This window comes from Cygnus atratus, unplaced genomic scaffold, assembly GCF_013377495.2.
Source record: "Cygnus atratus isolate AKBS03 ecotype Queensland, Australia unplaced genomic scaffold, CAtr_DNAZoo_HiC_assembly HiC_scaffold_238, whole genome shotgun sequence".
Lineage (NCBI taxonomy): Eukaryota > Metazoa > Chordata > Aves > Anseriformes > Anatidae > Cygnus > Cygnus atratus.
In genome coordinates this window covers 1-20,000 of record NW_026109831.1, presented here as the reverse complement: position 1 = coordinate 20,000, position 20,000 = coordinate 1, and the positions used below count along the sequence as shown (strand labels likewise).

At 66.3% G+C, this 20,000-nt stretch overlaps 8 protein-coding genes and 2 pseudogenes across 10 annotated transcripts; 5 read left to right on the top strand and 5 right to left on the bottom strand.

Moving 5' to 3' along the window:
- Nucleotides 1-66: 66 nt before the first annotated feature.
- LOC118258488 (scale keratin-like) lies at nucleotides 67-649 on the top strand (annotated as a pseudogene).
- LOC118258487 (scale keratin-like) lies at nucleotides 117-4,756 on the top strand. Its single transcript, XM_050716720.1, has 2 exons — nucleotides 117-147; nucleotides 4,349-4,756. Exon 2 carries the CDS (start codon nucleotides 4,370-4,372, stop codon nucleotides 4,733-4,735), a length of 366 nt encoding a protein of 121 aa, XP_050572677.1. The 5' UTR covers nucleotides 117-147; nucleotides 4,349-4,369; the 3' UTR covers nucleotides 4,736-4,756.
- Nucleotides 117-9,174, top strand: LOC118258486 (scale keratin-like). 2 transcript variants are annotated; one of them, XM_050716719.1, is made up of 2 exons: nucleotides 117-147; nucleotides 8,441-9,174. In XM_050716719.1, exon 2 carries the CDS (start codon nucleotides 8,462-8,464, stop codon nucleotides 8,825-8,827), a length of 366 nt encoding a protein of 121 aa, XP_050572676.1. In that variant the 5' UTR covers nucleotides 117-147; nucleotides 8,441-8,461; the 3' UTR covers nucleotides 8,828-9,174. The 2 variants fall into 2 exon arrangements, with proteins under 2 accessions (XP_050572676.1, XP_050572675.1); XM_050716718.1 differs by lacking the exon at nucleotides 117-147 and adding an exon at nucleotides 4,203-4,233.
- Nucleotides 2,667-3,834, bottom strand: LOC118258525 (scale keratin-like). Its single transcript, XM_035567383.2, has 2 exons — nucleotides 3,690-3,834; nucleotides 2,667-3,202 (listed from the first exon to the last, which is right to left on the bottom strand). The coding sequence occupies exon 2, from the start codon at nucleotides 3,179-3,181 to the stop codon at nucleotides 2,816-2,818; it is 366 nt and encodes a 121-aa protein (XP_035423276.1). The 5' UTR covers nucleotides 3,182-3,202; nucleotides 3,690-3,834; the 3' UTR covers nucleotides 2,667-2,815.
- Nucleotides 4,203-17,448, top strand: LOC118258492 (scale keratin-like). 2 transcript variants are annotated; one of them, XM_050716721.1, is made up of 2 exons: nucleotides 4,203-4,233; nucleotides 16,612-17,448. In XM_050716721.1, the coding sequence occupies exon 2, from the start codon at nucleotides 16,633-16,635 to the stop codon at nucleotides 16,996-16,998; it is 366 nt and encodes a 121-aa protein (XP_050572678.1). In that variant the 5' UTR covers nucleotides 4,203-4,233; nucleotides 16,612-16,632; the 3' UTR covers nucleotides 16,999-17,448. The 2 variants fall into 2 exon arrangements, with proteins under 2 accessions (XP_050572678.1, XP_050572679.1); XM_050716722.1 differs by lacking the exon at nucleotides 4,203-4,233 and adding an exon at nucleotides 8,295-8,325.
- LOC118258524 (scale keratin-like) lies at nucleotides 6,839-7,283 on the bottom strand. Its single transcript, XM_035567382.2, has one exon. The coding sequence runs from the start codon at nucleotides 7,272-7,274 to the stop codon at nucleotides 6,909-6,911; it is 366 nt and encodes a 121-aa protein (XP_035423275.1). The 5' UTR covers nucleotides 7,275-7,283; the 3' UTR covers nucleotides 6,839-6,908.
- Nucleotides 10,995-11,369, bottom strand: LOC118258569 (scale keratin-like). The gene has a single exon (XM_035567430.1). The coding sequence runs from the start codon at nucleotides 11,358-11,360 to the stop codon at nucleotides 10,995-10,997; it is 366 nt and encodes a 121-aa protein (XP_035423323.1). The 5' UTR covers nucleotides 11,361-11,369.
- Nucleotides 12,332-12,914, top strand: LOC118258491 (scale keratin-like; annotated as a pseudogene).
- Nucleotides 14,932-15,455, bottom strand: LOC118258523 (scale keratin-like). Its single transcript, XM_035567381.2, has one exon. The coding sequence runs from the start codon at nucleotides 15,444-15,446 to the stop codon at nucleotides 15,081-15,083; it is 366 nt and encodes a 121-aa protein (XP_035423274.1). The 5' UTR covers nucleotides 15,447-15,455; the 3' UTR covers nucleotides 14,932-15,080.
- A 1,717-nt stretch (nucleotides 17,449-19,165) lies between the features above and the next one.
- LOC118258568 (scale keratin-like) lies at nucleotides 19,166-19,540 on the bottom strand. The gene has a single exon (XM_035567429.1). The coding sequence runs from the start codon at nucleotides 19,529-19,531 to the stop codon at nucleotides 19,166-19,168; it is 366 nt and encodes a 121-aa protein (XP_035423322.1). The 5' UTR covers nucleotides 19,532-19,540.
- Between the last annotated feature and the right edge of the window lie 460 nt (nucleotides 19,541-20,000).

Here is a 20,000-nt window from a genome sequence, read left to right as displayed (position 1 = left end):
CAGGACAGCCTGGCCTCGGCAGGAGGGAGTGCCGCCTCTGCCCATTGGCCCAGCGGGCGCTGCACTATGGCGGGGCCTGGATAAAAGCTCGGCCTGTGCGGGGCTCTCGCAAGCACTGCTCTGGCCGCCTTCTGCTTCGGGAACAGGGTAAGTCTGCGAGCGCTTCTCCTCCTCCCCCGGCTCCTGCCCCTGGCCCCTACGCTTCGGCCTGGGCAGCTGCCCTCTACTGCTGCCTCGCATCGCACTCTATGCCCTCTTGCAGAGCACCGTCCAATCCCACAAGATGGCTTGCTACGACCTGTGCCTGCCAAAAACCAGCGTCGCCGTCCCCCAGCCCATCGCTGAGAGCTGCAACGAGCTGTGCGCGCGGCAGTGCCCCGACTCGACGGCCTTCATCCAGCCGCCCCCCGTCGTCGTCACCTTCCCCGGCCCCATCCTCAGCTCCTTCCCCCAGCAAGCCGTGGTGGGCTCCTCCGGGGCACCCGCCTTTGGGGGCTCCTTGGGGCTGGGGGGCCTCTACGGTGCGGGGGCCACCCAGGGCTTGGGGGGCCTCTGCACCTTTGGCAGGCCCTACGCCTCTCCCGCCTGCAGCCCCTACCTCTTGCCGCGCTACAGCAAGAAGCTGTGGGACACCTGTGGGCCCTGCTAAAGCCAGGCCCTGCCCCACAGCCCCTGCCAGCTGCCCCGACGCCTGGCTGACCTCGTGGGCACGGGGTGCTGAGGAGCGCTGAGCATCTGCAGCCCCGGCCAAGGCCTGGGCAACGGCAGTGCTGGCCCCTTCGGCCTCTCCCGCCCTCTGCTGCTCCTCCTTCCTCCACAGCCAGGGCCTTGTGCCCGGTTTGCCCTCTGCTCTCCCCCTCTCCCTTCCCCCTTCCTGCTCTCTGCGGCAAGAGCAGGACCCTTCAAGGCCTGTGGGGCCCATGGGCCAAGTCCTCCCGAGCCGCACTGCCGCACCACCGGGGCTTGCGCAACCAGAAGCCACGCTCTGGAAAAGATCCTCTGCCCCCCCCGGCATGCCGCAGCCAGCCTCGCTGGCTCCTGCCCCTGCTCTCTGTCCACTTCTCCTGCCGTGCTGGGCACAATAAAGGTTTCCTGCATCCACTCCTGTCTCTCTCTTCCTCTCTCTGTGTTCCGAGTCAGGAAAGCAGCGGTGCGGGGGGCGTAGCGGAGGTTCCCGGGGAGGGCAAATGCTGGTGCTGAGAGGCCCAGGGCATTAGGGCAGAGAGCAGGAGAGGTGCTGGCAGTTCTGCTTTGCCTGGCCTTCTCCGCCCGGGAGTGCGACCAGCTCTGCCAAGTGGCACTGCTCCGCAGAAGCGAGGCACCGTCTCTGGCAAGAAGCGCAGAGGAAGAGGCCGGAGAGCAGGGATGGCTGAGCGCCGCACGCGCTGAGTGCATGGCCGGTCCCTTGCTGGAGGGCAGCCTTGCAGAAATGGCCCTGGGGCTGGTGGCCGCCCAGTGGAGCAGGAGCCAGCAACGTGCCTTGGGGCCGTGAGCGCTCCCCCCTGCTCCTGATCATTGGCAATAGGGTTAGCAGCAGCCATAAGACGTAAGGGCGCTGAGCATGGGTCGCCCCCCTCCCCTTCTGTCTCCCCCTTTGTGGCTCCAGGCTGAGGTGACACCTCTTCCTAGGCAAGCCTCCTGCTGGCCCTGGGATTAAGCCCATCAGTGTTAGCACAAAGCCCACGTGCTGGATCCTTGGGTGTGGTGACGCCCGTTAAGGAAGAGGGAAGTGGCACAGCTCAGGGAGCACTGGCTATAAAACGAAGCGGCAGCAAGCCCCAAGTGGCACTCAGGCTGGAGCTGCTGCTGCTGGCTGGCTGGCTGGCTGGCTGGAAGGAAGAAGCCTCTGCTTCCTCGGTGCTCAGGGCCGCCTGCGGCGTTGTCTTCTTCCTTTGAGTAGAGTGAGTTCTTTCCGGTCAAGACTGGCTCTAGCCTGTGGTGGTGGTGTGGTGGTGATTAGTAAGGATTTGGCAGAGGGTCCGCATGACTGATCCGTCTAGGAAATGCAAGAATCCTAGATGACAAGGAAGCCGAGCTGGTTCCTAGAAGTTTGGTTTGACTGCAAGCTCTGCTAATTGTATAGAAATTGCCTGCTAAAGATAAGCTCTGCTAACTGCTGGGCTGTGAGGGAAAAGCTCAGAGCTGAACGGTGCCCTGGGAGAAGTTCAGGTTGGCTCTTAGGGAGAAACTCTTTCTTCAGCTATGGGAGTGTGAAAGCCCGGGAGCGGGCTGGGCAGGGAAGTGGTTTGGGCTAGGCTTAAGCTTCGTTCAGGTCGCGCTGCGTGGAGGCGGCAGTTGGCGTGCTGCTGATCCTCGCTCGGGGTTCCCCTCTGTTTCAGGACCTTGTATGGAGTGGCTGGAGGCGGCCCTGCTGGAGCCGGGGAGCAGGCTGCTTTCAGGCAGGGCCCTGGGAGGTGGGCTGCAGCCCTCAGTGTGGGAGCCAGGGCTGCCTGGGCCTTTTGCCAGGGCGCCCCGGCTCTTCGGGGGGCTGGGAGACCGAAGGGGCCATGTGCAGGGGGAGGGAGCCCTGGAGCCCCTGCGGGGCCTGGAAAGGAAAGGCGGAGAGGCAGGCATTGGATGCAGGCTTGCTTTATTGTCAAGGCAGGAAAGGACACAAGCACAGAGACGCGAGCAAGGCCCAGGCAGACAGGTGGTGGCTGGGGCTTCCAGAGAGGCGTTCTTCCTTCAGGCTTCTCCCAGGCGGTGGCCGGCACAGGGCCAAGAAAGGGCCCTGGGGGGCAGCACTGGAGGAGTCACATGTCTGTGAAGAGGAGGAGGAAGGACGAGGAGGAGAAGAGGTGGCACGGGCCTGGCTTTAGCAGGGCCCACAGGTGTCCCACAGCTTCTTGCTGTAGCGCGGCAAGAGGTAGGGGCTGCAGGCGGGAGAGGCGTAGGGCCTGCCAAAGGTGCAGAGGCCCCCCGAGCCCTGGGTGGCCCCCGCGCCGTAGAGGCCCCCCAGCCCCAAGGAGCCCCCAAAGGCGGGTGCCCCGGAGGAGCCCACCACGGCTTGCTGGGGGAAGGAGCTGAGGATGGGGCCGGGGAAGGTGACGACGACGGGGGGCGGCTGGATGAAGGCCGTCGAGTCGGGGCACTGCCGCGCGCACAGCTCGTTGCAGCTCTCAGCGATGGGCTGGGGGACGGCGACGCTGGTTTTCGGCGGGTACAGGTCGTTGCAAGCCATCTTGGTGTGAGAGAGCTGAGCCTGCAATGCAAAGCCCCCAGGGCCGGTGCTGTGAGTGAGGAGATGCCCTGGCAGAGCAGGGCCCGTGCCCCAGCCAGGGGGCTCCCTCCTCAGCCCGCCCCGGCTCTCCACGCCTGCTCCCCGTGTGCCCGCAGCCCTCGCCTGCCCCCACGGAGCCCCTCTGCCCACAGCGCCTCCGGCAGAGCTCTCGTGGCCAGGGAGCCCCACGCCGGACCCTGCCCGAGGAGGCCCCGCCACCCACCCTTTTCCCGAGCAGAGCCAGGCAGGAGCAGCGGATGCCAGTGCTTGCCCAGGACCACGCTTTTATGGGGGCCGGCGAGCACGGGGAGGAGCTGGCCGCGCTGGGGGCACGTGGCCCGTGGTGGCCGAGCCCCGGACTCCTCCCTGCGTGCCACGGGGCTGTTGTGCTGACGCCGGTTCCTCACCAGTCCCTACCCGCTCCCTCAGCCCCTGCAATTACCCCGCTCGGACGCTCGCCAGCCCTCACCTAATGGGCAAATTAGCCCCGCTGCTGTCTCATCCCCTGCGTGCCTAAGAGGGCAGGGAGCGTGACAAAGGCGGGCTGCCAGCACCCTGCGTGCCACAGCTCTTCCCCAGGGGCTTGGTCTCGGGGCGGCCCCGTGCCCGCTGTGGAGAGCCCCAGGGCAGAGAGGGGTCGCGGCGCTGGGCAAGAAGCAGTCACGCGCCAGTGCCTCCATGACGTACGCACTGGAGTTGTTATCTCCAGAGGGGTGAGGTGACGAAACGCCAAATCAAAGGCGCTCCTCTCGGGCACTGCCTGCTCAGCACCACGCATTTGGCCCGCCAAGCGGAAAGGGGAGGGAAGCCAGCAAAGGGGCCTGTGCTGGTCCGGACAGGGGATGCTGACTCAGGGAGGGCAGGAGCAGGACAGCCTGGCCTCGGCAGGAGGGAGTGCCGCCTCTGCCCATTGGCCCAGCGGGCGCTGCGCTATGGCGGGGCCTGGATAAAAGCTCGGCCTGTGCGGGGCTCTCGCAAGCACTGCTCTGGCCGCCTTCTGCTTCGGGAACAGGGTAAGTCTGCGAGCGCTTCTCCTCCTCCCCCGGCTCCTGCCCCTGGCCCCTACGCCTCGGCCTGGGCAGCTGCCCTCTACTGCTGCCTTGCATCGCACTCTGTGCCCTCTTGCAGAGCACCGTCCAATCCCACAAGATGGCTTGCTACGACCTGTGCCCGCCAAAAACCAGCGTCGCCGTCCCCCAGCCCATCGCTGAGAGCTGCAACGAGCTGTGCGCACGGCAGTGCCCCGACTCGACGGCCTTCATCCAGCCGCCCCCCGTCGTCGTCACCTTCCCCGGCCCCATCCTCAGCTCCTTCCCCCAGCAAGCCGTGGTGGGCTCCTCCGGGGCACCCGCCTTTGGGGGCTCCTTGGGGCTGGGGGGCCTCTACGGCGCGGGGGCCACCCAGGGCTCGGGGGGCCTCTGCACCTTTGGCAGGCCCTACGCCTCTCCCGCCTGCAGCCCCTACCTCTTGCCGCGCTACAGCAAGAAGCTGTGGGACACCTGTGGGCCCTGCTAAAGCCAGGCCCTGCCCCACAGCCCCTGCCAGCTGCCCCGACTGCCTGGCTGACCTCGTGGGCACGGGGTGCTGAGGAGCGCTGAGCATCTGCAGCCCCGGCCAAGGCCTGGGCAACTGGCAGTGCTGGCCCCTTCGGCCTCTCCCGCCCTCTGCTGCTCCTCCTTCCTCCACAGCCAGGGCCTTGTGCCCGGTTTGCCCTCTGCTCTCCCCCTCTCCCTTCCCCCTTCCTGCTCTCTGCGGCAAGAGCAGGACCCTTCAAGGCCTGTGGGGCCCATGGGCCAAGTCCTCCCGAGCCGCACTGCCGCACCGCCGGGGCTTGCGCAACCAGAAGCCACGCTCTGGAAAAGATCCTCCGCCCCCCCGACACGCCGCAGCCAGCCTCGCTGGCTCCTGCCCTGCTCTCTGTCCACTTCTCCTGCCGTGCTGGGCACAATAAAGGTTTCCTGCATCCACTCCTGTCTCTCTCTTCCTCTCTCTGTGTTCCGAGTCAGGAAAGCAGCGGTGCGGGGGGCGTAGCGGAGGCTCCCGGGGAGGGCAAATGCTGGTGCTGAGAGGCCCAGGGCATTAGGGCAGAGAGCAGGAGAGGTGCTGGCAGTTCTGCTTTGCCTGGCCTTCTCCGCCCGGAGCGCGACCAGCTCTGCCAAGTGGCGCTGCTCCACAGAAGCGAGGCACCGTCTCTGGCAAGAAGCGCAGAGGAAGAGGCCGGAGAGCAGGGATGGCTGAGCGCTGCACGCGGTGAGTGCATGGCCGGTCCCTTGCTGGAGGGCAGCCTTGCAGAAATGGCCCTGGGGCTGGTGGCCGCCCAGTGGAGCAGGAGCCAGCAACGTGCCTTGGGGCCGTGAGCGCTCCCCCCTGCTCCTGATCATTGGCAATAGGGTTAGCAGCAGCCATAAGACGTAAGGGCGCTGAGCATGGGTCGCCCCCCTCCCCTTCTGTCTCCCCCTTTGTGGCCCCAGGCTGAGGTGACACCTCTTCCCAGGCAAGCCTCCTGCTGGCCCTGGGATTAAGCCCATCAGTGTTAGCACAAAGCCCACGTGCTGGATCCTTGGGTGTGGTGACGCCCGTTAAGGAAGAGGGAAGTGGCACAGCTCAGGGAGCACTGGCTATAAAACGAAGCGGCAGCAAGCCCCAAGTGGCACTCAGGCTGGAGCTGCTGCTGCTGCTGGCTGGCTGGCTGGCTGGCTGGCTGGAAGGAAGAAGCCTCTGCTTCCTCGGTGCTCAGGGCCGCCTGCGGCGTTGTCTTCTTCCTTTGAGTAGAGTGAGTTCTTTCCGGTCAAGACTGGCTCTAGCCTGTGGTGGTGGTGTGGTGGTGATTAGTAAGGATTTGGCAGAGGGTCCGCGTGACTGATCCGTCTAGGAAATGCAAGAATCCTAGATGACAAGGAAGCCGAGCTGGTTCCTAGAAGTTTGGTTTGACTGCAAGCTCTGCTAATTGTATAGAAATTGCCTGCTAAAGATAAGCTCTGCTAACTGCTGGGCTGTGAGGGAAAAGCTCAGAGCTGAACGGTGCCCTGGGAGAAGTTCAGGTTGGCTCTTAGGGAGAAACTCTTTCTTCAGCTATGGGAGTGTGAAAGCCCGGGAGCGGGCTGGGCAGGGAAGTGGTTTGGGCTAGGCTTAAGCTTCGTTCAGGTCGCGCTGCGTGGAGGCGGCAGTTGGCGTGCTGCTGATCCTCGCTCGGGGTTCCCCTCTGTTTCAGGACCTTGTATGGAGTGGCTGGAGGCGGCCCTGCTGGAGCCGGGGAGCAGGCTGCTTTCAGGCAGGGCCCTGGGAGATGGGCTGCAGCCCTCAGTGTGGGAGCCAGGGCTGCCTGGGCCTTTTGCCAGGGCGCCCCGGCTCTTCGGGGGGCTGGGAGACCGAAGGGGCCATGTGCAGGGGGAGGGAGCCCTGGAGCCCCCGCGGGGCCTGGAAAGGAAAGGCGGAGAGGCAGGCATTGGATGCAGGCTTGCTTTATTGTCAAGGCAGGAAAGGACACAAGCACAGAGACGCGAGCAAGGCCCAGGCAGACAGGTGGTGGCCTGGGGCTTCCAGAGAGGCGTTCTTCCTTCAGGCTTCTCCCAGGCGGTGGCCGGCACAGGGCCAAGAAAGGGCCCTGGGGGGCAGCACTGGAGGAGTCACATGTCTGTGAAGAGGAGGAGGAAGGACGAGGAGGAGAAGAGGTGGCACGGGCCTGGCTTTAGCAGGGCCCACAGGTGTCCCACAGCTTCTTGCTGTAGCGCGGCAAGAGGTAGGGGCTGCAGGCGGGAGAGGCGTAGGGCCTGCCAAAGGTGCAGAGGCCCCCCGAGCCCTGGGTGGCCCCCGCGCCGTAGAGGCCCCCCAGCCCCAAGGAGCCCCCAAAGGCGGGTGCCCCGGAGGAGCCCACCACGGCTTGCTGGGGGAAGGAGCTGAGGATGGGGCCGGGGAAGGTGACGACGACGGGGGGCGGCTGGATGAAGGCCGTCGAGTCGGGGCACTGCCGCGCGCACAGCTCGTTGCAGCTCTCAGCGATGGGCTGGGGGACGGCGACGCTGGTTTTCGGCGGGTACAGGTCGTTGCAAGCCATCTTGGTGTGAGAGAGCTGAGCCTGCAATGCAAAGCCCCCAGGGCCGGTGCTGTGAGTGAGGAGATGCCCTGGCAGAGCAGGGCCCGTGCCCCAGCCAGGGGGCTCCCTCCTCAGCCCGCCCCGGCTCTCCACGCCTGCTCCCCGTGTGCCCGCGGCCCTCGCCTGCCCCCACGGAGCCCCTCTGCCCACAGCGCCTCCGGCAGAGCTCTCGTGGCCAGGGAGCCCCACGCCGGACCCTGCCTGAGGAGGCCCCGCCACCCACCCTTTTCCCGAGCAGAGCCAGGCAGGAGCAGCGGATGCCAGCGCTTGCCCAGGACCACGCTTTTATGGGGGCCGGCGAGCGCGGGGAGGAGCTGGCCGCGCTGGGGGCACGTGGCCCGTGGTGGCCGAGCCCCGGACTCCTCCCTGCGTGCCACGGGGCTGTTGTGCTGACGCCGGTTCCTCGCCAGCCCCCACCCGCTCCCTCAGCCCCTGCAATTACCCCGCTTGGATGCTCGCCAGCCCTCACCTAATGGGCAAATTAGCCCCGCTGCCGTCTCATCCCCTGCGTGCCTAGAGGGCAGGGAGCGTGACAAAGGCGGGCTGCCAGCACCCTGCGTGCCACAGCTCTTCCCCAGGGGCTTGGTCTCGGGGCGGCCCCGTGCCCGCTGTGGAGAGCCCCAGGGCAGAGAGGGGTCGCGGCGCTGGGCAAGAAGCAGTCACGTGCCAGTGCCTCCATGACGTACGCACTGGAGTTGTTATCTCCAGAGGGGCGAGGTGACGAAACGCCAAATCAAAGGCGCTCCTCTCGGGCACTGCCTGCTCAGCACCACGCATTTGGCCCGCCAAGCGGAAAGGGGAGGGAAGCCAGCAAAGGGGCCTGTGCTGGTCCGGACAGGGGATGCTGACTCAGGGAGGGCAGGAGCAGGACAGCCTGGCCTCGGCAGGAGGGAGTGCCGCCTCTGCCCATTGGCCCAGCGGGCGCTGCGCTATGGCGGGGCCTGGATAAAAGCTCGGCCTGTGCGGGGCTCTCGCAAGCACTGCTCTGGCCGCCTTCTGCTTCGGGAACAGGGTAAGTCTGCGAGCGCTTCTCCTCCTCCCCCGGCTCCTGCCCCTGGCCCCTACGCCTCGGCCTGGGCAGCTGCCCTCTACTGCTGCCTTGCATCGCACTCTGTGCCCTCTTGCAGAGCACCGTCCAATCCCACAAGATGGCTTGCTACGACCTGTGCCCGCCAAAAACCAGCGTCGCCGTCCCCCAGCCCATCGCTGAGAGCTGCAACGAGCTGTGCGCGCGGCAGTGCCCCGACTCGACGGCCTTCATCCAGCCGCCCCCCGTCGTCGTCACCTTCCCCGGCCCCATCCTCAGCTCCTTCCCCCAGCAAGCCGTGGTGGGCTCCTCCGGGGCACCCGCCTTTGGGGGCTCCTTGGGGCTGGGGGGCCTCTACGGCGCGGGGGCCACCCAGGGCTCGGGGGGCCTCTGCACCTTTGGCAGGCCCTACGCCTCTCCCGCCTGCAGCCCCTACCTCTTGCCGCGCTACAGCAAGAAGCTGTGGGACACCTGTGGGCCCTGCTAAAGCCAGGCCCTGCCCCACAGCCCCTGCCAGCTGCCCCGACGCATGGCTGACCTCGTGGGCACGGGGTGCTGAGGAGCGCTGAGCATCTGCAGCCCCGGCCAAGGCCTGGGCAATGGCAGTGCTGGCCCCTTTGGCCTCTCCCGCCCTCTGCTGCTCCTCCTTCCTCCACAGCCAGGGCCTTGTGCCCGGTTTGCCCTCTGCTCTCCCCCTCTCCCTTCCCCCTTCCTGCTCTCTGCGGCAAGAGCAGGACCCTTCAAGGCCTGTGGGGCCCATGGGCCAAGTCCTCCCGAGCCGCACTGCCGCACCACCGGGGCTTGCGCAACCAGAAGCCACGCTCTGGAAAAGATCCTCCGCCCCCCCGACACGCCGCAGCCAGCCTCGCTGGCTCCTGCCCTGCTCTCTGTCCACTTCTCCTGCCGTGCTGGGCACAATAAAGGTTTCCTGCATCCACTCCTGTCTCTCTCTTCCTCTCTCTGTGTTCCGAGTCAGGAAAGCAGCGGTGCGGGGGGCGTAGCGGAGGCTCCCGGGGAGGGCAAATGCTGGTGCTGAGAGGCCCAGGGCATTAGGGCAGAGAGCAGGAGAGGTGCTGGCAGTTCTGCTTTGCCTGGCCTTCTCCGCCCGGAGCGCGACCAGCTCTGCCAAGTGGCGCTGCTCCACAGAAGCGAGGCACCGTCTCTGGCAAGAAGCGCAGAGGAAGAGGCCGGAGAGCAGGGATGGCTGAGCGCTGCACGCGGTGAGTGCATGGCCGGTCCCTTGCTGGAGGGCAGCCTTGCAGAAATGGCCCTGGGGCTGGTGGCCGCCCAGTGGAGCAGGAGCCAGCAACGTGCCTTGGGGCCGTGAGCGCTCCCCCCTGCTCCTGATCATTGGCAATAGGGTTAGCAGCAGCCATAAGACGTAAGGGCGCTGAGCATGGGTCGCCCCCCTCCCCTTCTGTCTCCCCCTTTGTGGCCCCAGGCTGAGGTGACACCTCTTCCCAGGCAAGCCTCCTGCTGGCCCTGGGATTAAGCCCATCAGTGTTAGCACAAAGCCCACGTGCTGGATCCTTGGGTGTGGTGACGCCCGTTAAGGAAGAGGGAAGTGGCACAGCTCAGGGAGCACTGGCTATAAAACGAAGCGGCAGCAAGCCCCAAGTGGCACTCAGGCTGGAGCTGCTGCTGCTGGCTGGCTGGCTGGCTGGCTGGCTGGAAGGAAGAAGCCTCTGCTTCCTCGGTGCTCAGGGCCGCCTGCGGCGTTGTCTTCTTCCTTTGAGTAGAGTGAGTTCTTTCCGGTCAAGACTGGCTCTAGCCTGTGGTGGTGGTGTGGTGGTGATTAGTAAGGATTTGGCAGAGGGTCCGCGTGACTGATCCGTCTAGGAAATGCAAGAATCCTAGATGACAAGGAAGCCGAGCTGGTTCCTAGAAGTTTGGTTTGACTGCAAGCTCTGCTAATTGTATAGAAATTGCCTGCTAAAGATAAGCTCTGCTAACTGCTGGGCTGTGAGGGAAAAGCTCAGAGCTGAACGGTGCCCTGGGAGAAGTTCAGGTTGGCTCTTAGGGAGAAACTCTTTCTTCAGCTATGGGAGTGTGAAAGCCCGGGAGCGGGCTGGGCAGGGAAGTGGTTTGGGCTAGGCTTAAGCTTCGTTCAGGTCGCGCTGCGTGGAGGCGGCAGTTGGCGTGCTGCTGATCCTCGCTCGGGGTTCCCCTCTGTTTCAGGACCTTGTATGGAGTGGCTGGAGGCGGCCCTGCTGGAGCCGGGGAGCAGGCTGCTTTCAGGCAGGGCCCTGGGAGATGGGCTGCAGCCCTCAGTGTGGGAGCCAGGGCTGCCTGGGCCTTTTGCCAGGGCGCCCCGGCTCTTCGGGGGGCTGGGAGACCGAAGGGGCCATGTGCAGGGGGAGGGAGCCCTGGAGCCCCCGCGGGGCCTGGAAAGGAAAGGCGGAGAGGCAGGCATTGGATGCAGGCTTGCTTTATTGTCAAGGCAGGAAAGGACACAAGCACAGAGACGCGAGCAAGGCCCAGGCAGACAGGTGGTGCCTGGGGCTTCCAGAGAGGCGTTCTTCCTTCAGGCTTCTCCCAGGCGGTGGCCGGCACAGGGCCAAGAAAGGGCCCTGGGGGGCAGCACTGGAGGAGTCACATGTCTGTGAAGAGGAGGAGGAAGGACGAGGAGGAGAAGAGGTGGCACGGGCCTGGCTTTAGCAGGGCCCACAGGTGTCCCACAGCTTCTTGCTGTAGCGCGGCAAGAGGTAGGGGCTGCAGGCGGGAGAGGCGTAGGGCCTGCCAAAGGTGCAGAGGCCCCCCGAGCCCTGGGTGGCCCCCACGCCGTAGAGGCCCCCCAGCCCCAAGGAGCCCCCAAAGGCGGGTGCCCCGGAGGAGCCCACCACGGCTTGCTGGGGGAAGGAGCTGAGGATGGGGCCGGGGAAGGTGACGACGACGGGGGGCGGCTGGATGAAGGCCGTCGAGTCGGGGCACTGCCGCGCGCACAGCTCGTTGCAGCTCTCAGCGATGGGCTGGGGGACGGCGACGCTGGTTTTCGGCGGGTACAGGTCGTTGCAAGCCATCTTGGTGTGAGAGAGCTGAGCCTGCAATGCAAAGCCCCCAGGGCCGGTGCTGTGAGTGAGGAGATGCCCTGGCAGAGCAGGGCCCGTGCCCCAGCCAGGGGGCTCCCTCCTCAGCCCGCCCCGGCTCTCCACGCCTGCTCCCCGTGTGCCCGCGGCCCTCGCCTGCCCCCACGGAGCCCCTCTGCCCACAGCGCCTCCGGCAGAGCTCTCGTGGCCAGGGAGCCCCACGCCGGACCCTGCCCGAGGAGGCCCCGCCACCCACCCTTTTCCCGAGCAGAGCCAGGCAGGAGCAGCGGATGCCAGCGCTTGCCCAGGACCACGCTTTTATGGGGGCCGGCGAGCGCGGGGAGGAGCTGGCCGCGCTGGGGGCACGTGGCCCGTGGTGGCTGAGCCCCGGACTCCTCCCTGCGTGCCACGGGGCTGTTGTGCTGATGCCGGTTCCTCGCCAGCCCCCACCCGCTCCCTCAGCCCCTGCAATTACCCCGCTCGGACGCTCGCCAGCTCTCACCGAATGGGCAAATTAGCCCCGCTGCCGTCTCATCCCCTGCGTGCCTAAGAGGGCAGGGAGCGTGACAAAGGCGGGCTGCCAGCACCCTGCGTGCCACAGCTCTTCCCCAGGGGCTTGGTCTCGGGGTGGCCCCGTGCCCGCTGTGGAGAGCCCCAGGGCAGAGCGGGGTTGCGGCGCTGGGCAAGAAGCAGCCACGTGCCAGTGCCTCCATGACGTACGCACTGGAGTTGTTATCTCCAGAGGGGCGAGGTGACGAAACGCCAAATCAAAGGCGCTCCTCTCGGGCACTGCCTGCTCAGCACCACGCATTTGGCCCGCCAAGCGGAAAGGGGAGGGAAGCCAGCAAAGGGGCCTGTGCTGGTCCGGACAGGGGATGCTGACTCAGGGAGGGCAGGAGCAGGACAGCCTGGCCTCGGCAGGAGGGAGTGCCGCCTCTGCCCATTGGCCCAGCGGGCGCTGCGCAATGGCGGGGCCTGGATAAAAGCTCGGCCTGTGCGGGGCTCTCGCAAGCACTGCTCTGGCCGCCTTCTGCTTGGGGAACAGGGTAAGTCTGCGAGCGCTTCTCCTCCTCCCCCGGCTCCTGCCCCTGGCCCCTACGCCTCGGCCTGGGCAGCTGCCCTCTACTGCTGCCTTGCATCGCACTCTGTGCCCTCTTGCAGAGCACCGTCCAATCCCGCAAGATGGCCTGCTACGACCTGTGCCCGCCGAAAACCAGCGTCGCCATCCCCCAGCCCATCGCTGAGAGCTGCAACGAGCTGTGCGCGCGGCAGTGCCCCGACTCGACGGCCTTCATCCAGCCGCCCCCCGTCGTCGTCACCTTCCCCGGCCCCATCCTCAGCTCCTTCCCCCAGCAAGCCGTGGTGGGCTCCTCCGGGGCACCCGCCTTTGGGGGCTCCTTGGGGCTGGGGGGCCTCTACCGCGCGGGGGCCACCCAGGGCTCGGGGGGCCTCTGCACCTTTGGCAGGCCCTACGCCTCTCCCGCCTGCAGCCCCTACCTCTTGCCGCGCTACAGCAAGAAGCTGTGGGACACCTGTGGGCCCTGCTAAAGCCAGGCCCTGCCCCACAGCCCCTGCCAGCTGCCCCGACGCATGGCTGACCTCGTGGGCACGGGGTGCTGAGGAGTGCTAGCATCTGCAGCCCCGGCCAAGGCCTGGGCAACGGCAGTGCTGGCCCCTTCGGCCTCTCCCGCCCTCTGCTGCTCCTCCTTCCTCCACAGCCAGGGCCTTGTGCCTGGTTTGCCCTCTGCTCTCCCCCTCTCCATTCCCCCTTCCCACTCTCTGCGGCAAGAGCAGGACCCTTCAAGGCCTGTGGGGCCCATGGGCCAAGTCCTCCCGAGCCGCACTGCCGCACCGCCGGGGCTTGCGCAACCAGAAGCCACGCTCTGGAAAAGATCCTCCGCCCCCCCGACACGCCGCAGCCAGCCTCGCTGGCTCCTGCCCTGCTCTCTGTCCACTTCTCCTGCCGTGCTGGGCACAATAAAGGTTTCCTGCATCCACTCCTGTCTCTCTCTTCCTCTCTCTGTGTTCCGAGTCAGGAAAGCAGCGGTGCGGGGGGCGTAGCGGAGGCTCCCGGGGAGGGCAAATGCTGGTGCTGAGAGGCCCAGGGCATTAGGGCAGAGAGCAGGAGAGGTGCTGGCAGTTCTGCTTTGCCTGGCCTTCTCCGCCCGGAGCGCGACCAGCTCTGCCAAGTGGCGCTGCTCCACAGAAGCGAGGCACCGTCTCTGGCAAGAAGCGCAGAGGAAGAGGCCGGAGAGCAGGGATGGCTGAGCGCTGCACGCGGTGAGTGCATGGCCGGTCCCTTGCTGGAGGGCAGCCTTGCAGAAATGGCCCTGGGGCTGGTGGCCGCCCAGTGGAGCAGGAGCCAGCAACGTGCCTTGGGGCCGTGAGCGCTCCCCCCTGCTCCTGATCATTGGCAATAGGGTTAGCAGCAGCCATAAGACGTAAGGGCGCTGAGCATGGGTCGCCCCCCTCCCCTTCTGTCTCCCCCTTTGTGGCCCCAGGCTGAGGTGACACCTCTTCCCAGGCAAGCCTCCTGCTGGCCCTGGGATTAAGCCCATCAGTGTTAGCACAAAGCCCACGTGCTGGATCCTTGGGTGTGGTGACGCCCGTTAAGGAAGAGGGAAGTGGCACAGCTCAGGGAGCACTGGCTATAAAACGAAGCGGCAGCAAGCCCCAAGTGGCACTCAGGCTGGAGCTGCTGCTGCTGGCTGGCTGGCTGGCTGGCTGGCTGGAAGGAAGAAGCCTCTGCTTCCTCGGTGCTCAGGGCCGCCTGCGGCGTTGTCTTCTTCCTTTGAGTAGAGTGAGTTCTTTCCGGTCAAGACTGGCTCTAGCCTGTGGTGGTGGTGTGGTGGTGATTAGTAAGGATTTGGCAGAGGGTCCGCGTGACTGATCCGTCTAGGAAATGCAAGAATCCTAGATGACAAGGAAGCCGAGCTGGTTCCTAGAAGTTTGGTTTGACTGCAAGCTCTGCTAATTGTATAGAAATTGCCTGCTAAAGATAAGCTCTGCTAACTGCTGGGCTGTGAGGGAAAAGCTCAGAGCTGAACGGTGCCCTGGGAGAAGTTCAGGTTGGCTCTTAGGGAGAAACTCTTTCTTCAGCTATGGGAGTGTGAAAGCCCGGGAGCGGGCTGGGCAGGGAAGTGGTTTGGGCTAGGCTTAAGCTTCGTTCAGGTCGCGCTGCGTGGAGGCGGCAGTTGGCGTGCTGCTGATCCTCGCTCGGGGTTCCCCTCTGTTTCAGGACCTTGTATGGAGTGGCTGGAGGCGGCCCTGCTGGAGCCGGGGAGCAGGCTGCTTTCAGGCAGGGCCCTGGGAGATGGGCTGCAGCCCTCAGTGTGGGAGCCAGGGCTGCCTGGGCCTTTTGCCAGGGCGCCCCGGCTCTTCGGGGGGCTGGGAGACCGAAGGGGCCATGTGCAGGGGGAGGGAGCCCTGGAGCCCCCGCGGGGCCTGGAAAGGAAAGGCGGAGAGGCAGGCATTGGATGCAGGCTTGCTTTATTGTCAAGGCAGGAAAGGACACAAGCACAGAGACGCGAGCAAGGCCCAGGCAGACAGGTGGTGCCTGGGGCTTCCAGAGAGGCGTTCTTCCTTCAGGCTTCTCCCAGGCGGTGGCCGGCACAGGGCCAAGAAAGGGCCCTGGGGGGCAGCACTGGAGGAGTCACATGTCTGTGAAGAGGAGGAGGAAGGACGAGGAGGAGAAGAGGTGGCACGGGCCTGGCTTTAGCAGGGCCCACAGGTGTCCCACAGCTTCTTGCTGTAGCGCGGCAAGAGGTAGGGGCTGCAGGCGGGAGAGGCGTAGGGCCTGCCAAAGGTGCAGAGGCCCCCCGAGCCCTGGGTGGCCCCCGCGCCGTAGAGGCCCCCCAGCCCCAAGGAGCCCCCAAAGGCGGGTGCCCCGGAGGAGCCCACCACGGCTTGCTGGGGGAAGGAGCTGAGGATGGGGCCGGGGAAGGTGACGACGACGGGGGGCGGCTGGATGAAGGCCGTCGAGTCGGGGCACTGCCGCGCGCACAGCTCGTTGCAGCTCTCAGCGATGGGCTGGGGGACGGCGACGCTGGTTTTCGGCGGGTACAGGTCGTTGCAAGCCATCTTGGTGTGAGAGAGCTGAGCCTGCAATGCAAAGCCCCCAGGGCCGGTGCTGTGAGTGAGGAGATGCCCTGGCAGAGCAGGGCCCGTGCCCCAGCCAGGGGGCTCCCTCCTCAGCCCGCCCCGGCTCTCCACGCCTGCTCCCCGTGTGCCCACGGCCCTCGCCTGCCCCCACGGAGCCCCTCTGCCCACAGCGCCTCCGGCAGAGCTCTCGTGGCCAGGGAGCCCCACGCCGGACCCTGCCTGAGGAGGCCCCGCCACCCACCCTTTTCCCGAGCAGAGCCAGGCAGGAGCAGCGGATGCCAGCGCTTGCCCAGGACCACGCTTTTATGGGGGCCGGCGAGCGCGGGGAGGAGCTGGCCGCGCTGGGGGCACGTGGCCCGTGGTGGCCGAGCCCCGGACTCCTCCCTGCGTGCCACGGGGCTGTTGTGCTGACGCCGGTTCCTCGCCAGCCCCCACCCGCTCCCTCAGCCCCTGCAATTACCCCGCTTGGATGCTCGCCAGCCCTCACCTAATGGGCAAATTAGCCCCGCTGCCGTCTCATCCCCTGCGTGCCTGAGGGCAGGGAGCGTGACAAAGGTGGGCTGCCAGCACCCTGCGTGCCACAGCTCTTCCCCAGGGGCTTGGTCTCGGGGCGGCCCCGTGCCCGCTGTGGAGAGCCCCAGGGCAGAGAGGGGTCGCGGCGCTGGGCAAGAAGCCGTCACGTGCCAGTGCCTCCATGACGTACGCACTGGAGTTGTTATCTCCAGAGGGGCGAGGTGACGAAACGCCAAATCAAAGGCGCTCCTCTCGGGCACTGCCTGCTCAGCACCACGCATTTGGCCCGCCAAGCGGAAAGGGGAGGGAAGCCAGCAAAGGGGCCTGTGCTGGTCCGGACAGGGGATGCTGACTCAGGGAGGGCAGGAGCAGGACAGCCTGGCCTCGGCAGGAGGGAGTGCCGCCTCTGCCCATTGGCCCAGCGGGCGCTGCGCTATGGCAGGGCCTGGATAAAAGCTCGGCCTGTGCGGGGCTCTCGCAAGCACTGCTCTGGCCGCCTTCTGCTTCGGGAACAGGGTAAGTCTGTGAGCGCTTCTCCTCCTCCCCCGGCTCCTGCCCCTGGCCCCTACGCCTCGGCCTGGGCAGCTGCCCTCTACTGCTGCCTCGCATCGCACTCTGTGCCCTCTTGCAGAGCACCGTCCAATCCCACAAGATGGCTTGCTACGACCTGTGCCCGCCAAAAACCAGCGTCGCCGTCCCCCAGCCCATCGCTGAGAGCTGCAACGAGCTGTGCGCGCGGCAGTGCCCCGACTCGACGGCCTTCATCCAGCCGCCCCCCGTCGTCGTCACCTTCCCCGGCCCCATCCTCAGCTCCTTCCCCCAGCAAGCCGTGGTGGGCTCCTCCGGGGCACCCGCCTTTGGGGGCTCCTTGGGGCTGGGGGGCCTCTACCGCGCGGGGGCCACCCAGGGCTCGGGGGGCCTCTGCACCTTTGGCAGGCCCTACGCCTCTCCCGCCTGCAGCCCCTACCTCTTGCCGCGCTACAGCAAGAAGCTGTGGGACACCTGTGGGCCCTGCTAAAGCCAGGCCCTGCCCCACAGCCCCTGCCAGCTGCCCCGACGCATGGCTGACCTCGTGGGCACGGGGTGCTGAGGAGCGCTGAGCATCTGCAGCCCCGGCCAAGGCCTGGGCAATGGCAGTGCTGGCCCCTTTGGCCTCTCCCGCCCTCTGCTGCTCCTCCTTCCTCCACAGCCAGGGCCTTGTGCCCGGTTTGCCCTCTGCTCTCCCCCTCTCCCTTCCCCCTTCCTGCTCTCTGCGGCAAGAGCAGGACCCTTCAAGGCCTGTGGGGCCCATGGGCCAAGTCCTCCCGAGCCGCACTGCCGCACCACCGGGGCTTGCGCAACCAGAAGCCACGCTCTGGAAAAGATCCTCCGCCCCCCCGACACGCCGCAGCCAGCCTCGCTGGCTCCTGCCCTGCTCTCTGTCCACTTCTCCTGCCGTGCTGGGCACAATAAAGGTTTCCTGCATCCACTCCTGTCTCTCTCTTCCTCTCTCTGTGTTCCGAGTCAGGAAAGCAGCGGTGCGGGGGGCGTAGCGGAGGCTCCCGGGGAGGGCAAATGCTGGTGCTGAGAGGCCCAGGGCATTAGGGCAGAGAGCAGGAGAGGTGCTGGCAGTTCTGCTTTGCCTGGCCTTCTCCGCCCGGAGCGCGACCAGCTCTGCCAAGTGGCGCTGCTCCACAGAAGCGAGGCACCGTCTCTGGCAAGAAGCGCAGAGGAAGAGGCCGGAGAGCAGGGATGGCTGAGCGCTGCACGCGGTGAGTGCATGGCCGGTCCCTTGCTGGAGGGCAGCCTTGCAGAAATGGCCCTGGGGCTGGTGGCCGCCCAGTGGAGCAGGAGCCAGCAACGTGCCTTGGGGCCGTGAGCGCTCCCCCCTGCTCCTGATCATTGGCAATAGGGTTAGCAGCAGCCATAAGACGTAAGGGCGCTGAGCATGGGTCGCCCCCCTCCCCTTCTGTCTCCCCCTTTGTGGCCCCAGGCTGAGGTGACACCTCTTCCCAGGCAAGCCTCCTGCTGGCCCTGGGATTAAGCCCATCAGTGTTAGCACAAAGCCCACGTGCTGGATCCTTGGGTGTGGTGACGCCCGTTAAGGAAGAGGGAAGTGGCACAGCTCAGGGAGCACTGGCTATAAAACGAAGCGGCAGCAAGCCCCAAGTGGCACTCAGGCTGGAGCTGCTGCTGCTGGCTGGCTGGCTGGCTGGCTGGCTGGAAGGAAGAAGCCTCTGCTTCCTCGGTGCTCAGGGCCGCCTGCGGCGTTGTCTTCTTCCTTTGAGTAGAGTGAGTTCTTTCCGGTCAAGACTGGCTCTAGCCTGTGGTGGTGGTGTGGTGGTGATTAGTAAGGATTTGGCAGAGGGTCCGCGTGACTGATCCGTCTAGGAAATGCAAGAATCCTAGATGACAAGGAAGCCGAGCTGGTTCCTAGAAGTTTGGTTTGACTGCAAGCTCTGCTAATTGTATAGAAATTGCCTGCTAAAGATAAGCTCTGCTAACTGCTGGGCTGTGAGGGAAAAGCTCAGAGCTGAACGGTGCCCTGGGAGAAGTTCAGGTTGGCTCTTAGGGAGAAACTCTTTCTTCAGCTATGGGAGTGTGAAAGCCCGGGAGCGGGCTGGGCAGGGAAGTGGTTTGGGCTAGGCTTAAGCTTCGTTCAGGTCGCGCTGCGTGGAGGCGGCAGTTGGCGTGCTGCTGATCCTCGCTCGGGGTTCCCCTCTGTTTCAGGACCTTGTATGGAGTGGCTGGAGGCGGCCCTGCTGGAGCCGGGGAGCAGGCTGCTTTCAGGCAGGGCCCTGGGAGATGGGCTGCAGCCCTCAGTGTGGGAGCCAGGGCTGCCTGGGCCTTTTGCCAGGGCGCCCCGGCTCTTCGGGGGGCTGGGAGACCGAAGGGGCCATGTGCAGGGGGAGGGAGCCCTGGAGCCCCCGCGGGGCCTGGAAAGGAAAGGCGGAGAGGCAGGCATTGGATGCAGGCTTGCTTTATTGTCAAGGCAGGAAAGGACACAAGCACAGAGACGCGAGCAAGGCCCAGGCAGACAGGTGGTGCCTGGGGCTTCCAGAGAGGCGTTCTTCCTTCAGGCTTCTCCCAGGCGGTGGCCGGCACAGGGCCAAGAAAGGGCCCTGGGGGGCAGCACTGGAGGAGTCACATGTCTGTGAAGAGGAGGAGGAAGGACGAGGAGGAGAAGAGGTGGCACGGGCCTGGCTTTAGCAGGGCCCACAGGTGTCCCACAGCTTCTTGCTGTAGCGCGGCAAGAGGTAGGGGCTGCAGGCGGGAGAGGCGTAGGGCCTGCCAAAGGTGCAGAGGCCCCCCGAGCCCTGGGTGGCCCCCACGCCGTAGAGGCCCCCCAGCCCCAAGGAGCCCCCAAAGGCGGGTGCCCCGGAGGAGCCCACCACGGCTTGCTGGGGGAAGGAGCTGAGGATGGGGCCGGGGAAGGTGACGACGACGGGGGGCGGCTGGATGAAGGCCGTCGAGTCGGGGCACTGCCGCGCGCACAGCTCGTTGCAGCTCTCAGCGATGGGCTGGGGGACGGCGACGCTGGTTTTCGGCGGGTACAGGTCGTTGCAAGCCATCTTGGTGTGAGAGAGCTGAGCCTGCAATGCAAAGCCCCCAGGGCCGGTGCTGTGAGTGAGGAGATGCCCTGGCAGAGCAGGGCCCGTGCCCCAGCCAGGGGGCTCCCTCCTCAGCCCGCCCCGGCTCTCCACGCCTGCTCCCCGTGTGCCCGCGGCCCTCGCCTGCCCCCACGGAGCCCCTCTGCCCACAGCGCCTCCGGCAGAGCTCTCGTGGCCAGGGAGCCCCACGCCGGACCCTGCCCGAGGAGGCCCCGCCACCCACCCTTTTCCCGAGCAGAGCCAGGCAGGAGCAGCGGATGCCAGCGCTTGCCCAGGACCACGCTTTTATGGGGGCCGGCGAGCGCGGGGAGGAGCTGGCCGCGCTGGGGGCACGTGGCCCGTGGTGGCTGAGCCCCGGACTCCTCCCTGCGTGCCACGGGGCTGTTGTGCTGATGCCGGTTCCTCGCCAGCCCCCACCCGCTCCCTCAGC

Bases quoted from the DNA above. Each gene is read 5' to 3' on its own strand.
- LOC118258486 (XM_050716719.1), top strand. From the start codon at position 8,462: ATGGCTTGCTACGACCTGTGCCCGCCAAAAACCAGCGTCGCCGTCCCC.
- LOC118258487 (XM_050716720.1), top strand. From the start codon at position 4,370: ATGGCTTGCTACGACCTGTGCCCGCCAAAAACCAGCGTCGCCGTCCCC.
- LOC118258569 (XM_035567430.1), bottom strand. From the start codon at position 11,360: ATGGCTTGCAACGACCTGTACCCGCCGAAAACCAGCGTCGCCGTCCCC.
- LOC118258525 (XM_035567383.2), bottom strand. From the start codon at position 3,181: ATGGCTTGCAACGACCTGTACCCGCCGAAAACCAGCGTCGCCGTCCCC.
- LOC118258524 (XM_035567382.2), bottom strand. From the start codon at position 7,274: ATGGCTTGCAACGACCTGTACCCGCCGAAAACCAGCGTCGCCGTCCCC.
- LOC118258523 (XM_035567381.2), bottom strand. From the start codon at position 15,446: ATGGCTTGCAACGACCTGTACCCGCCGAAAACCAGCGTCGCCGTCCCC.
- LOC118258492 (XM_050716721.1), top strand. From the start codon at position 16,633: ATGGCTTGCTACGACCTGTGCCCGCCAAAAACCAGCGTCGCCGTCCCC.
- LOC118258568 (XM_035567429.1), bottom strand. From the start codon at position 19,531: ATGGCTTGCAACGACCTGTACCCGCCGAAAACCAGCGTCGCCGTCCCC.